The 15,892-nt window shown below is 35.3% G+C and overlaps 1 protein-coding gene across 1 annotated transcript in view; it reads right to left on the bottom strand.

Annotated features, from left to right (window-relative positions):
* Window positions 1-15,892, bottom strand: part of HBS1 (translation elongation factor EF-1alpha (GTPase) HBS1) — a 400,441-nt gene that overhangs the window by 95,332 nt on the left and 289,217 nt on the right. The window contains exon 11 of the mRNA XM_090410159.1: window positions 9,182-9,294. Coding sequence (XP_090266285.1) covers window positions 9,182-9,294 — 113 coding nt within the window. The remainder of the gene's footprint in view (window positions 1-9,181; window positions 9,295-15,892) is intronic.

Genomic DNA, 15,892 nt, shown 5'->3' with positions numbered 1-15,892 from the left:
TGATGATACCATTGGAAACATCCTAATGGAGAAAGACAAAATAAGGGATAAATGGGTAGCGTATTCAAAGGAACTCTACAAGCTGTTGCAAGAAGATTTGGACGGGCCTACTATTCTTACCTGGGAAGTAACAAATTAGAAAATTGAAACCAGGAAAAGCCATGTTGGTAACAAGAAAAGAATTATGGCAGAATATCTAAAGGCTTTAAATGATAAGGCTATAAGATCACAAGACTGACATGTAATAAAATAAACAAAACTGGACACCTGTCAAAAGATTTAAGTACTCGACATTCCTACCAATACCTAAAAAATCGAAGGCAATTAAATGTGAATAGTACAGAACAATCAGTCTGATCAGTCAAATAGAAAAGCTGTTATATATCATCCTAGAAAGAATAAACATAAAATGAAATTGAGAATTAATGAGACATAATCCGGTTTTCAGGATAATAAAGGGCTAGAGAAGAAGTCTTCAACGTTAGAACTATTATAGAAAGATATCTGGAGAAGCAGAAAGAAATCTACTTATGTTTTATTGACTACACAAAGGCCTCTGATAATGTAGAACATGAACAACTCATAGAATGCATCAAAAAATTAGTAGTAGATGGCCAAGATACCAGATTATTGATAAATCTATATTGGGAGCAAACTGCCTCAATAAAAATATATCCATAACAATATGTAATAAACGTGTAAAACTCGATGCAGCTTAAAAATATCAAAGTGCTTTACATCGATTTTTACAGAGGTCAAGTCTCATGAGAACTGTTACAAAAATAACCTTGTTTGTCTCTATGTATTTTATGTTAATGATTAATGTAAATAACCCTATAGGAATTGATGGTATTTACTGTTTTAACTAAAGTTTCTAGAATGTCAAAAAGGCAATGCTTTGCCATCAGAACTCTGTATAATAGCTTTGTATAAGAGCACAAGAAAGTTGTTTACGATTAAGTGTGTGAGAAAGTTGTTTGTGAGCTCTATGCGTGAACGCCTTCAAAGCTAGTATCAAAGAGATCCGCTAGTTTCAGAAGTTTCCACTGCCCGACAAGACAAGGAAAAAAGAGTGCATGGAGGAGATGAAAGAACGGGTCGGCCTTAACAAAAAGATCAAGGAGAACTGCAGATGTCTTCAGGGTTTACAACCCTTGGTGCAAGGTCCCGAGAAGCAAAAATAAAAGGGGACTGAGCCGAACATCGGGGGAGAGTTCAGGTCCAGTTGCTGAGAGAGAAGAGGCAAGGTCCAGTTGCTGAGAGAGCAGAGGCGAGGTCCAGTTACCGAAGCAGGAGAGGTGAAGCGCTGTTACCGAAGAGAGCCAGAGGCAGTCAGCAGAGAACCAGAAGCAGTCGGACCCAGAGGACCAGACTTTACGGCAAACCCACACCAGGGGAAAAAAATTGGGAGAACAGCCAATGCCAAGTGCCGGTCGGATGTCTTGGTGCTGCGAGAAGTCAACCAAAGCCAAAGGCTGCAGAGTGATCTTCAAGCCTGTATACTGACCACCTCACCTTAAGTACATCACCTTTCAGAACTCCTGTTGTCACTGGAAATGATTCAGATGTTTCTGTTTTAAAGATTACTGTAGCATTGTAATCTTTATAAGGTGTTGTGATTGCTTATATGAGTTTTGAGGGGTAGACCATAGACGCTGAGTATTTTAAACATAAAGACATTCACAAACATCCATGCCCAGGTTAGGATTTGAACCTGCAACTTGTTGATTGGAGAGTGGATACACTAACCACTTGCCCAACTAGGATGAAGTTTAATCATCCTTAACTTTTTATGGATGATGCAAGTTATATTTAATCATTCCACTCCATTAACAAAGACAGATTAAAAAAAAAAAAATAAGAAAACATGCAGGATGTCTTCTTCATTATTAATAAGCCTTTCAGAAATAAAGGAATATATATCTTTTTCCTGGCATCAAGCACCTATTTTCATAATCTTTCCTCTCTCCTATTCTGTTTGAGTGACCATACCACCTTAGATTAACTCTGCTCACATATTCCTATATGCTAACCATGTCAAGTTACTTACTAATATATTCATTTTTTAATATGATTCTGCCAATTTTAATTAGACCTCTCATTTATGGCCTCTTGTCCTACATTATGTTTTATTTCTAACCCAAATCTCAAATAAATAAATTAAAATTGGTTTAAATACTATTTTTGTTTGGAAAGATTTCTCTCTTATTCCATATAATTTTTTCAGTTGACTCTCCACAAAACTAGCTTTACTTATTCTATTGTCTATTTCCATCTTTAATTTGCCATCTTCACTAAAAACTTGTACTAAAAAGCCAAAATGTTTTATTTGTTCAATAGGTTCTCCATTTAGGATGCAGCTAATGTTTTCAATACATGCCTGCCTATTTTCATAGTTTTTTTTTTTTTTTTTTAGTGCTACTTTTGAAGTAAATTTGGTATTCAATCACAGCAATTATTTGTAAAGGAATCCTGCAGAATTCTGCAACTGAGATCACCTTCAATTTTGATATCAGGTTTAATACTGCTTTCTTTCATAATATGATCCATATAGATAATGAATAAGAGTGGAGATAATGTACAATCATGTCTTATGCTTGATTTTACATCAAACCATCTAAATACCTCCTTTAATTCTAACTGTTAACTTACAACTTATATACAAGGCTCAACAAATTATGAAAAATCCTACTTGCCCAAGATTCCTCCCCACCTCCTATTTTAATGGTATATTCCAATAAGTCAACTGGAGTTCCATAAAGTAATTAGTGACTCTGTATCATTGTTTAAAGAATATTTTATCTGTGTGAGAACCATTCCAAGAAAGAGAAATCAGTACATGATAAGAATAGGAAGAACAGTAAAAACATTTTTTTAAACATAATTTGTTTTCTTGTTAGAATGGCTCTTTATATTACACATATTTTTATGTGTTTTCTTAAAAGTTTAAAACATATATATTTTATTTAGAAAGTGTTTTTTTTTTATTTTAAAAAAATATCATATTTTACCCAGTTTACAGATGCCAATGTTTTCTTCAGTCTATCAATGTGTCTCCAAGAATTTAGTTCATATTTTCAAATCCTTTCATTTTTTTTTCTTGAATCATGTTCTATACCTGGGTGTACAGTGAAGGTAGTTGACTCTGATTCCTTTTAAAACTGTTATAGGCATTTTTCTTTTTTGATATGAAATTCATTTTTATACTACTTAAATCTACATGGTGTCACTTTCCTTTCAAATCCTCTATTCTCTTTTGTAATGAACCAGCATGAAGATATTACTAAGAATAAGCCTGGCTGGCCAAGTGGTTGGCATATCTGCTCTCCAGCCAAAAGGCTGTGGGTTCGAATCCAAACATGGGCATGGATGTTTGTGATTGTCTGCGGAAATACCAGTGGTGGTCAGCGGTAGATGGCGTTGGTGTATTGAGTGGCGGAGACAGAGTTGTAGAGCAGATGCCTTCCCTCGATGAGTCTTTGGACTCCCTGGAGGTATATAATAATAATAATAATAATAATAATAATATAATCCATTAGACTTCCTTTATTATTCTTGGAAATTCTTTCCATGTGAAATATATGTACCAGTACCTGCTGAACAGAAATTCAGCAGGTACTTATCATTATTACAACTTTTCTCTTTTCTGTAAATTTTTCCCAAACAGTTTCATATGTCTGGTATTCATTTCCTACTCTGCTGTTTTAATCTCCAACAAGGACAAACTAGTCCATTTTTATTCATGTCAACTGGCTTCTCAAACAACTCAAATTCCTCCACTTCTTCCATCACAGAATAGTGATTACTTCCTATTTTAAAAACCCCTGTATACTCTTGTATTCTGAACAAGTGTGAAGATAACACTCTCAACAACAACATAAAACTTTCCATAAGATTTTCTGGTGTTCTTTCCATATGAATTTATGTCTATGTTGTCCGCACAGTTAGCCTAGTGGCTATGCGCTTTGCAACCATATGCCTGGGGAAGGAGTGTCGTAGGTTCGATTCCCGTCGACAATGCGAGAAGCTTAAGGATCTTCCTCAGCCATAGCCAAGTTAGCCGGTCTTGGGCGTGGACAGCAGGGTTTTTCCCACCAGTTTATCTGGGGGTTTTCATCCTGCAAGCAGGCAAACCGGTCCAGTGAACACACACGGATTACAGTCAGGAATACTGACTCAGCCATAGGTCTGATTCGTCAGCTATGCCAGTTCAGGAGCCCGGATAAAATTTGGGGGGACTGAGATGGTGCCATAAAAGCCATGATACACGGCTGTGAGTCTCCTTAAAGGGGACTCACAGCTGTGTATCATCATATGATTATTATTATTATTATTATGTCTATGTTGAACATAGTATTTATAATGCATATCCTGAACAGAAATACAACAGGTATGCGTTATTAATAGCTTGGCTCTTTTCTCCAAATTTTTTTAAAAACATTTCTATATGTGTGTGATTAATTTCCTGCTCTATTATATAAGCCTCCAACAAAAACCAGTTTTTCTTTATATCAGCTGCCCTCTCAATGAGTCAAAAAATTTCTTTCCATCTTCACTATAACACCCTCCTATGTACACTGCTTGGAAAGAAGTCAATGGACACCCTCATGGGCAAGGTGCATTGTGCCATGTAAAGAGTCATGTGTTTGTAGCTGGCATATATTGGAGGAATATGATGCTCTTAAATCAGTGCAACTGTGCTCAGGTGAAATTGCTGTGAGAAGGAAACTGATTGAGATAGGATGCTATGTTGCAGGCCTATCTGTTTGGCAAATTGGGCCATCCCAGGTCAACAAGCAGTGATATCATACTGAAATGGAAGCACAGGGAGTTAACTACAAGTGCTATCCACAGTGGATGACCCACCACACTCATAAATGTGATAGTAGAGTGCCACAAAGGATAATATGTAAAATAAAACTGCCATTCATTGGCTGATATGTTGAATGCGGGGTTTCAGGTATCAACTGGAACACAAATCTGCACAAAAACATTCAGAACCAAGGCTAACAACATGAGTTTCCATGGTAGGACTGTAATATGCAAGATCCACATTACCCAGACCAACATGCAGTGTAGTCTTCAGTGGTAGAAAGAACATGTACAGTCAGACATGGAAGCTTGAAAAGATGTGTTATGATGTGATGAATCATGTTACAACCTCTACTGAACAGATGGACAGGTGTGGGTGTGGCAGATGCTTAGTGAATGTCTCTTACCAAAGTGCATAACCCCAACTATGAAATTTGGAGGTGGCAATGTGATGGTGTGGTCCTGTTTTTCCTGGTGTGATTCCAACCTCTGTTTGTGGTGCCACGAACATTCAACTCTGAGAGGTATCTAGACAATGCAGTACTTCCTGCTTTGTGGCATTTCTAGTGAACTGATCATTGTCTCTTTTAGCAAGACAATGCACTATGTCATAAGGATGCTGCTGTAACTGCAAGGTTTGTGGACATGAACATCACCACATGTGACTGGCCTCCACAGAGCCCTGATCTCAACTCTAGTGAGCATCTGTGGGATGAACTGGAGCATCAGGTGAAGTCCTGTACGCATGTACAGGACCTCATTACATGCGTACAGGAAGAATGGTCTGAAATTCCCATTGATTGCTCTCATACACTTGTGGAAAGTATGCCCCACAGGATTGCTGCAGTCACAGTGGAAGGAGGTCCGACATCTTATTAAGATGAGTGCCATGGCTGTTTGTTCCTCACACTATGGTGTCTGTTGACTTCTTTCCAAGCAGTGCAGAACAGGCACAAATAAGTTTCATTGTCCATATAACTTTATTTGAAATTACTTATGATTTGAGAGCTTTATCTGTGTTATGTTGAAGACTATAATTATTCCATTATTATCCTGATCACTAATGCTCAAATATAAGATTCTAAAATTATTATTTAGCAGTATCTCACCTGATAAATCTACTGTCTCAGCAGCACTAATTATCACAATATAGTATTTCTGTAATTTGTCTATTTGTCTGCTAGCTCCACCTATTTTTATGCTGATGCTTCTAATGTGAGTGACATCCATCTTCAATTCTGTTGAGTTGGAAGTAGTATCAATAGCTAACTTTTCCCTGGTTATCTGAAGAAAGGATCAGGCAGCCAACATCCCATTTCTTCACACTGTATTATCATGTTTGTTTGTAGTTCAAGTCCAATGCAGAATACACACTGTTCAGTCCAAAGCTGTAAGCATCATCTATGTGGACACTCAATAACCTTGATGTACTGTGAGAAAATGAGAACTGAACACTGGATCAAAATTCTTTAGCGATTCTCTGCAATCCTTCTGGGGCTATGAAAATATCTCTTCTCAGTTATCTAGGTATTACTTAAGCATGATGTTCATTATTTATCTTATTTAACCACTTGTTACATTTCTGCATTCTAAACCACTTCTAAACTGCATTAACTCATACAATATTTAGTTCTTCCTGTGGGTATTTTTCGTACCATTTTGTGCTTCAAACACCTTTGTTAACATCATCATCATCAAATTCCTGCCATGTACCCTCAACGGGTGTACAGGATATGATAGTATTACATGAAAAAAATTATATCATTAATAACTTCCTATCTACAATTTTCCTCCAAATCAGTCTGTTACTTGTCAAGACTCCAACATTATCAGATCTTATATTTCTATCGTCTAAGGCACTTTGTACAGTATCAATCCACCTATATCTTGGTCTTCCTCTGGGTCGTTTTGCTGCCAACCTGGCAGAGAACACTGTTTTGCTAATCTTTCCTCGCCCATTCTGTTTAAGTGACCATACCACCTGAGATTAGCTCTGCTAACAATTTCCTGGATGCTAACAATGTCAAGTTATTTCCTAATATCCTTGTTTTTAATATGATATTGCCATTGATGCCATCTGTTCACGCCTATAATCTTTCTCAGGACTCATATCTGCAGTCTCTAGTCTTTGGTCAAGTGTTTTACTTCTGACCCAGCTCTCAGATCCATAAGTTAAAACTGGTTTGAACACTGTCTTGTATACAGCTAATTTAGTGTTCTGACTAATTTCTCTCTTATTCCATATGAATTTATTCAATTGACTTCCCACTATAGCAGCTTTGCTGATTCTGTTGTCTATTTCTATATTTAATTTACCATCTTCAGTAAAAATTGTGCCTAATTAGCTGAAATGTTTTACTTGTTCCACAGGTTCTACATTCACAACACAGTTGATATTTTCAATGATTCGGCCTATTTTCATTGTCTTTGTCTTTTTATTGCTGACCTTCATACCATATCTATTACAACAGCTGTTCAATTTAGTCAGAGAATCTTGCAGACTTGTAGCGGATTTATTTAGAAGTATAACATCATCTGCATAAAGCAAAGAGCTGACATTAACATCTCCAATTTTGATATCATGTTTAATACCACTTTCCTTCATAATGTGATCCATATAGATAATGAATAACAGAGGGGATAATGTACATCCTTGTCTCACACCAGATTTAACATTAAACCATCGTCCTGTACTTCCTTCAATTCTAACTGCTGACTTACAACTCAAATAAAGACTAAGTATTGCTTGATATAATGTCCCATTGACACCATATAACTGTAGTGTATTGAATAGCTTCTCTCTTGGCACCTTGTCATATGCCTTTTCCAAATCGACAAAACTTAAATACAGATCTTTGTTATATTCCCATGCTTTCTCGACTATTTGTCGTAAAGTGAAGATCTGATCCTGACAGCCTCTATTTGGCCTGAATCCAGCTTGTTCTTCACCAAGCTTTTCTTCCACAATTCTTCTCAACCATTTCTCAAGTATACTTGCATAGATCTTGCCAGGAACACTCAGTAGGGAAATACCTCTGTAATTCTCACATTCAGTTTTATTTCCCTTTTTATATATGAGTACTATGAGAGCTCTACTCCAATCATCGGGAATTCGTCCCTCTGTCCAGGCTTTCTGAACTATGCAATGCAGCCACTGTAAGACTCTTATACCACCATACTTCAGCATTTCTGGTCGAATATCATCTACTCCTGCTGCCTTTCCGCATTTCAAGCCTTAACTTTTGTTAACATTTCTTCTTTATAATTTCTGCTTTATAATTGTAATTATAAGACTGGTTCAGGAATGTATACAACTTAAGTGACAAATATCATCTTAGATTAGCTCTGTTTTCAGAAAAGATATTAGTTTCTTTTCTGATATCTTCATTTTAATATGATTTTGTCATTGATGCCATCTGTTCACTCTCCTGATTTTCTCCAGAACACTCATATCTATCGTTTCAAATCTCATCAATTGAATATATTAGAATGGAAAGCTTACTGGAGAAAAACAAGTTTTTGGAAGAAGTAAAATTTACAGTGGTCTGAAACTAGCTAATTCAGCTTTTGCTGAAAAAGGTCTATAAAACATTCTCTCACTGAACTCTCTTTCAAGACAGAAAAGCCCAATTTGCGCAACTAACACTGCTTTACATATATACTTAAGATCCCTCTGAATAATACAATTTGCTTTTATTTGTAGCTTTTTTTTTATAAGGTCAGATAAGTACTCACATGATAATCAAAGTATGTGCAGTAGCAATGAAAAATCTTTTGAGTCAATATATTTAAAAAAAAAAACCAAAAAACTAGCATATACTGTTGCTACCTGTATGAATTACCAATAAACAGCAAAAGCCAATGTCTCTAACTGAGGTATGCATCTCATCTATCATATTTTCCAACAATGCATGTACAATAAAAACTCTATATATATCCATTCATACATTTTTACAGTTATACCTAAAATTGCTTCCTGTAATCAAGATCTCTCTCTGGAACTATTTTGTCTACTTTCAAATGAAAAATTTAACAGTAAGATGGTGTGCCATATTTTGTTGTTGAAAGTTGTGCAGAGATGTTACTTGAACTACTGTGATGTGTGATCAAAGAATTTTGATTTACTAATGCTAATACTATTAGCATATTAATATCCTAATGCTATTACTGAACAGTAGTTGGTATAAGTGTGTAGATGGTGGATAATGGCACAATGCATAAACAGAGGATTAAGTAGGATAGAACAGTGGACTGAGTGGTATAGCGTGCTCTCCCATAATGCATCCTTGGTTTTGTTTTATAATTGTAATTATAAGACTGGTTCAGGAATGTATACAACTTAATATGTATCAGCTTGCGTTAAACTTACCTGTTATCATATTAGGAATGAAATCTTTATGTCCAGGTGCATCCAGAAGAGTCACAATCTTATGAGATGTCTCAAATTTGGATTGAGCTACATCCATTGTAATGCCCCGAGTCCTATAAGGCAATGTGAAAAACATCAAATACACATCACATAATAATTTCTTTTTTTTTAATTCTGAGATTATTTTCAGTACTTAAAAACGTAAGGAAACAAAAAATTTTAAATGATGCAGATAATCCTAGAAATATTGCTTTTACTATATATCACTCTCATACACAAGAGGTTTCAAAAGTTATTTATTGCAAAATGCAACATATAAGGATCAAGAGAGAAATAATCAGTTAATATTATTTTGTTGGAAAGCTGGAAGTTCTAATCTCATCACAGAATCATAAGAGAGAGAGAGAGAGAGAGAGAATATATTTTATGAGGAAAGCTGTTCCAGAGAACAGAGGTAGTGGAACAAAAGAAGCATAGGAATAGCAGGTTCAACAGGTTAGCAATCTGGCTGTATATGGAAAATAAGCAGCAGCTACTGGGGAAATATGTGATTTTAGTTTATTTTTTTTTCAGGAAATGAACACTGTACAATGGTATTATACTGATGTTGGTTATGTTTATTAATTGCCATTTTTCATGTCAATTATATAAGAACATTAATTAAATTAAAAAAAAAAATGTAGCTTTAAATGCATTTCGGAATGAACACACTGCAGGCAGAATATTACATTAATGGGAATTTTCAGCAAGTGATCAACGAAGCCAGAGAGTTAAGTGATGGTGGAAAGTGAGTTAAAGAGCCACACTGCCAGGTGGTTAAACCATCATATTACATAATCACAAAGTTGAAGAGAACAAGAACAACATATAAAAATGAAGAAGTTATTCCCCTCACTTTTACAAAACTTTATCAAAGCATTGTAAAGGAAGGAAATAATGTGGGAAAGCCTTTATCAAAATGGTGGTGCCAATACAATATCTGAATTATGAAAGTGTGCATATATAAGATCAAACAGATGAAACATGGTCTTCAAAATTTGAGAAACAGAATGATGAGAGGAGATATGAGAGAGACATATAAGTCAGCGAAAGAATCTTAAATATAGATAAAGTAATATTTTGCAGCTTACAGCGCAATAGAGAAAGAATTTTGGATCATTCCTGGAAGCTCAGTAATTGGAGTGGTTAAGAAGTGGGGGGGGGGCATTTTTTTTTCTTATGGCATGCAGTGAATGTATGCTAAAAGAGATGGGTAATAATAATAAAACCACACTTCGATTTTTTCTATCTTGAGACTGGAGTAACAAAAAAATTCAACTGGTTCAGTTACTAGCCATCTGCCTAGTTTGGTGGTGGAGCTGTCATCCTAGGACCTGCAAAACTTGTCAAAATCTTCCTTTTTGTCTGTGCCTTGTCTACTTCCCACACTAGAGTTGGTATCCAATCTTCCACTTGGTTGCTTAGGTTGCAAGGTTCACCACATGGAAGTGAGAGTGGGATTGCAGAGGAGAGACTAGGCGATTGATTAAGAGGATCGTAAAAAGCAGAAATGAAATTCCTATGAAGTATAACAGGCTACATTGCCTGAGACAAAAAAAGCACAAAAATACATAACTAAAAATACTTAGCATTAGATAAAATATATGAATACCGAATGAAATAGATAGAACATATTGAAAGAATGGAGAATTCAAGACTACCCAAAAATATACTAAGACACTACACCAAGCTGAAGGACAAAATCCAGAGATGACTAAGGAAAAGATAGAATGAGGCCAGAACAAGCCACTGAGCATAAATTTCTGAAAGGATTATGATGAACAAAAGCATACCGCACCTGTTTTTCACCTAAGTTTTAAATATGACAAAATAATAAATCAAGGATATGAGTTGTTTTTTTTTAATTTATTATTAAAAATCAAAGATGTCTGAATGCAAGTAAGCACTCTACAGATTGAGCTTGTTGCAGCATTCCCTGATGAAAGACGGGTTCAGGCAAGTTCTAATTATATCTCCATTCATTTTCAACCTATTGTTACATACCTTGATAGACAAAAACAGCTACAAGAGTGTAATTAAATGACAATCACTTAAATTTTGTAATATTACTGATTAATCATAACAGATTCTGAAAGTCTGTAAAAGCATAGATATATCTGTAAAAATCCCTACACTAATTGTGTCGAGTTAGGAAAGTGAATAAAAGAATGAAGAAAAAAAAAATGTACTAAACTTTTGAAAGGAATCAGTCAAGCAACTTTCAGATGGGAACAATATATAAAAATATACATTGACTATTGGCAGGATTGAAAATAAGAACTACTCTTAGAAACCCAGTAGCAAAATGAAGAAAACTGACTGATTCAGCAAGGAAAGAATGTGATGAAGTTGTCTGCCAATCCATCAAAAAAAAGAGATCTTATACACAGTTCTAGGCCACTATGTCAGTATGTTTCTTCCCTTTCCCATACACGTGTAGTACATAAATGTTATGTGCAGGGTGCAGATAAGGATTGAAAAAGAAGAAATCTATTGACATTTTTCTTGAAAAGCTGGAGGTGTAGTTGTTGGGAAATGCTTTATGAGGAAAGCTGTTCCTGAGGGACAGAGGTTCCATATTTGGTAAAATAATAGAGACTTTTAAATAGTGTCTGTCTTTCCCATCTTTTGCTGATAATTTTTGATCTCGTTCATCTATGGTCACTACCTACCTGTATTGAAACTATTTATTACATACCAGTGTCTTAGACAATGTAACCTATTTCATTAAACACCTCTCCATTTGCACTTCTCCATGCCCATTTCGAATTCTTCCTTTTTGTAAGAATTCATAAATATTCATTATGTAGAGATCACTGGTTTCTGCAAATTATATCAATCTTCCTCCATTTTCATTCCTCTGGACCAGTCATATTTTCCAATTGCTGCTAGATGTGCATCGCTCTCCCATCAAAATAGTAAAGAACATAACCTTAATATCTAGCAATTGGTTTAGTCTTTCATAAAATGCATCTATTTCTTCCTTTGTCTGGCCTAAGGTTGGTGCATAAACTTGTATAATTCTTTGTAAAATGAAAAGCCTTATTCTATAGAGTAGGCCACATATTAAATGCTTTTTTTTTTTTTTTTGGCCAATGCTTTTTAAATTAAGAAAGTAATAAAAAAAGCCATTAATGAAAGCAATCATAAATCATTGCCTAACTTTTCTGTTTTGGCAGTAAAATCTTAACATAGTTTCCCAGCAGTTAAAACATATCTAAGTTGATGTAAAAAATTATAAAACAAAATAAGTCAATAGTGAATGACTATGGTGTTGATGATAGTGAAGGCAAACGATATGAAACAAGTAAATAAATCGATAATGAATAAGTATGATGTTGAAAGGAAAGAGCGAGAACAAAAGCCAGAGAAAAAATATAAAAAATTTTTTTAAAATTCCTAAAACTTAAAAATACAATAAAATATATGATAAAAGATGCAATATGGGTGAACAAAATCAATTTACAGGGTGAATTAAAACCATTTTGGAATAACCATCTTCAGAATAGGGAAAGTTTCAGCATGCTCTATTTATATCAGAGTTAGATAAAGGAAATGGCTACATGATGATTCTGCTGGATTTTGCAAAGGCATTTGACAGAATACCACATGGCACTTTGTTATGCAAGTTAGGAACAATTGGGATGGATATGACACTGGATAATGAATAAGAGGGCGGCTGCTGGACAGATATCAAAAAGTGGTATATGAAGGCATAGAATTGAGGCAAAAATAGTTTTGATGCTGGGACGATTGCTGTTTAATTTGTACATACACGATATAGGAAATAACTTGAAAGGAAATATTCAGTTGTTTGCTGATGATGCAAAATTAGACAGAGTAATAGTTAATCAAGATGATGTGGAGAGCTTGCAGGATGATTTAAATAGGCTGTGTATGGGCAAAAGATAATGGGTATCAGTGTATTGTGAAGAAATGTAAAGTTATGCATTTTGGGATAAATAGATTACAAGCTGCCTATCACACTGATGGCACTGGAAACAGATGAAATAGATTCAGAAAATAGATGAAACTAGAGATTTAAGTGTTGTGGTAGACAGAGAGTTAAAGTTTAGAGGATATATTGCTAAGGTAGCCCATAAGATTACTTGCTATTGAAGAATACATTAACAAGTAGAGATAAGGAAGTCATCATTCCTCTTTATAAGGCCTTGATACATCCACATCTATATTACTGTGCTCAAGTCTGGTCTCCTCAGTTTCTTGGAGATGAGGAAGTGGTGAAGAAGAGTGACCAAGAAGATGGTGAGTGATCTGTGGAATGTTCCCTATAAAGATAGAATGAGGATATGTTGATTGTAGAACTTGGTTGATGGAAGAAAAAGAGGAGTTATGATAGAAACATTTATATTACTTAAAGGGTTTTATAGGATTGATACAGGGAGAAATGTTTCAGCACTTGGCTGTAGGGGCCAGAACAAGGGGTGATCTCTGAAAGTTGAATAAAAGTGTTGTTAGCAGGGGTATGGGTCCTTTCTTTTAGTGTTTTTTTTCTTCTTCTTGTTGTTGTTTACATCACACCAAGACGTGGAATAAGTGTAAATTTAAGGAAGCCTGTAAAATTCTTATCAACTACCCTAATCTTAACAATAATAATAATAATTATTATTATTATATAACACCTCAAGGGAGTCCAAAGACTCATCGAGGGAGGGCACCTACTCTACAACTCTCCGTCTCCACCACTCCAACCGCGACTACCTTCAACATCTATACCAACACCATCTGCCGCCAACGACCACCACTAGTATTTTCACAGACAATCACAAACATCCATTCCCATGGCAGGATTTGAACCAGCAGCCTTTTGGGTGGAGAGTGGATATGCTAACACTCAGCCAACCAGGCCATAATGGTGGTCTAAAAATCCCAAGAATATGGATGGCACATATTCTACCCACTTAACCTTTTGGTCTAAGAGTTAATTATAATTAGGACTGTAAGCAATTCAGGATCATAACTCTAATATAATTTATTAAATTATGGATTAGGCCACCACTTACTGAATTAAAACTATCTATATGAATTTGTTTCTCCAATGATGTTATAAATAGAATGTAGCTTTAATGTAGATTTTTGTTTTTCACTAGAGGTCAGGACAGTAGAATAGCAATTGATCAAATCATTATCACTTTGGCTTACTGTTAGAAATGTAATGTAGCTTGTCTTTGTATATATATGTATACTCCAGAAAATGACCTTAATATGAAGGTTGAAATGTCAGGAAATTAATGTAATTATTCCTAACACGGTGTAATCTCCATAATTTTACTAAAATGAAGGCAGGGGTGTGAAGATTAGATTTTTGGCTTGGAGAGTTGTGAATGAGTGGAACAGGTTGCCAAAGTCAGTTGCGAGTTCTTTATCTGTTAATGAATTCAAGGAGAGGTATGAGAGATTGTGTGGATAGTTTGGATCTCCTGCAATGAGTCTTCGAACTCCATGGAGGTGACCATATAATATTATACTGTATCAGTGCTGAAAGTTTTTTCACTTAGTGAAAATACTTTCAATTTAATTTAATGTATTCAATTTAATTTTCAATTTTTTAATTTACTGTATCAGTGATTCTATGACATTTTGATAGGTGGAAAGTTTTGCATGCATATTTATAATATAATAAATTTAGTTTAATCCTTTATCCAAGTGTGAGTAAACAAAGTTTGCGCCTGAAAGTATCTTCAGGACTGGGGTAAGGTAGTACAACACCAGTGAAAAATAAACTTTCAACATCTTTCTCTAAATCCAGAGTAATTTATTAAAAAGGTGGCACACCATTTGGCAACTCCTATAGGTAGAGATGACCTTGCTAATGCTTCAGGCTGGTATCTCCACTTGGACCTGGCTCCCACTGAAGAGACCTCAATAAAGTTCGAAACTAGTCTGGGTAGTGGCCCTTCTCTTAATGCATAACATTAGACATATCCGCAAGGAGATGTGTTTTGCATTATGGGAGATACTGAGATAAAAGTGACGTTAGCTTGCTCCACCTGTGCAAGGAGTTGCCCTGGTGTTGTACCACCTTAGCCCAGTCCTGAAGATACTTTCAGGCACAAACTTTGTTTGCTCACACTTGGATAAAGGATTAAACTAAATGTATTATATTATATTCTAACCAAGTGAAAAATAAACTTTCTGCATGCATATTTATGTTATGGAGCTACCAAGCCTCAGAGATGTGAAGGTGGTGAACTTTTGAAAAGTTAATATTGCTAGAGTCCTTGACTTTCTTAATTTAATTTTGTTTTGTTTGATAGTTAAGAACTGTCTAAAATATACTTCACAATGGAATAGGAAGCTAATGACTGTCTGCCCTTCCTAGACACACTAGTTATGTGCCTTCTGATGTTTCATTATCTTTTGTCTCTTTATAGAAAACCTACACATACAAGAAGATATTTGCACAAACAATCACACCATCATCCAGTTCAACCTCAACAATATGACTGACTCACAAAGCCAGAGCTATCTGTTCCAATGACAATATCTTACCACTGAACTCACTTGTGTCATTTTTTTAGCATAGCTATAATCTCCAAAGAATAGACAGAATATTAAGTATCCCCTGGAAATTTCCTCCATTGCTTAATACATAAGACTACAGCAACACTGTTACCATTCCATACAATCAGGGCACATCTGAAAAGATAT

This window comes from Typopeltis vanoorti, chromosome 20 (genome assembly GCF_054136105.1).
Source record: "Typopeltis vanoorti isolate ZY-2024b chromosome 20, IOZ_Tvanoo_1.0, whole genome shotgun sequence".
NCBI lineage: Eukaryota > Metazoa > Arthropoda > Arachnida > Uropygi > Thelyphonidae > Typopeltis > Typopeltis vanoorti.
This window is presented reverse-complemented; position numbering and strand designations above follow the sequence as displayed.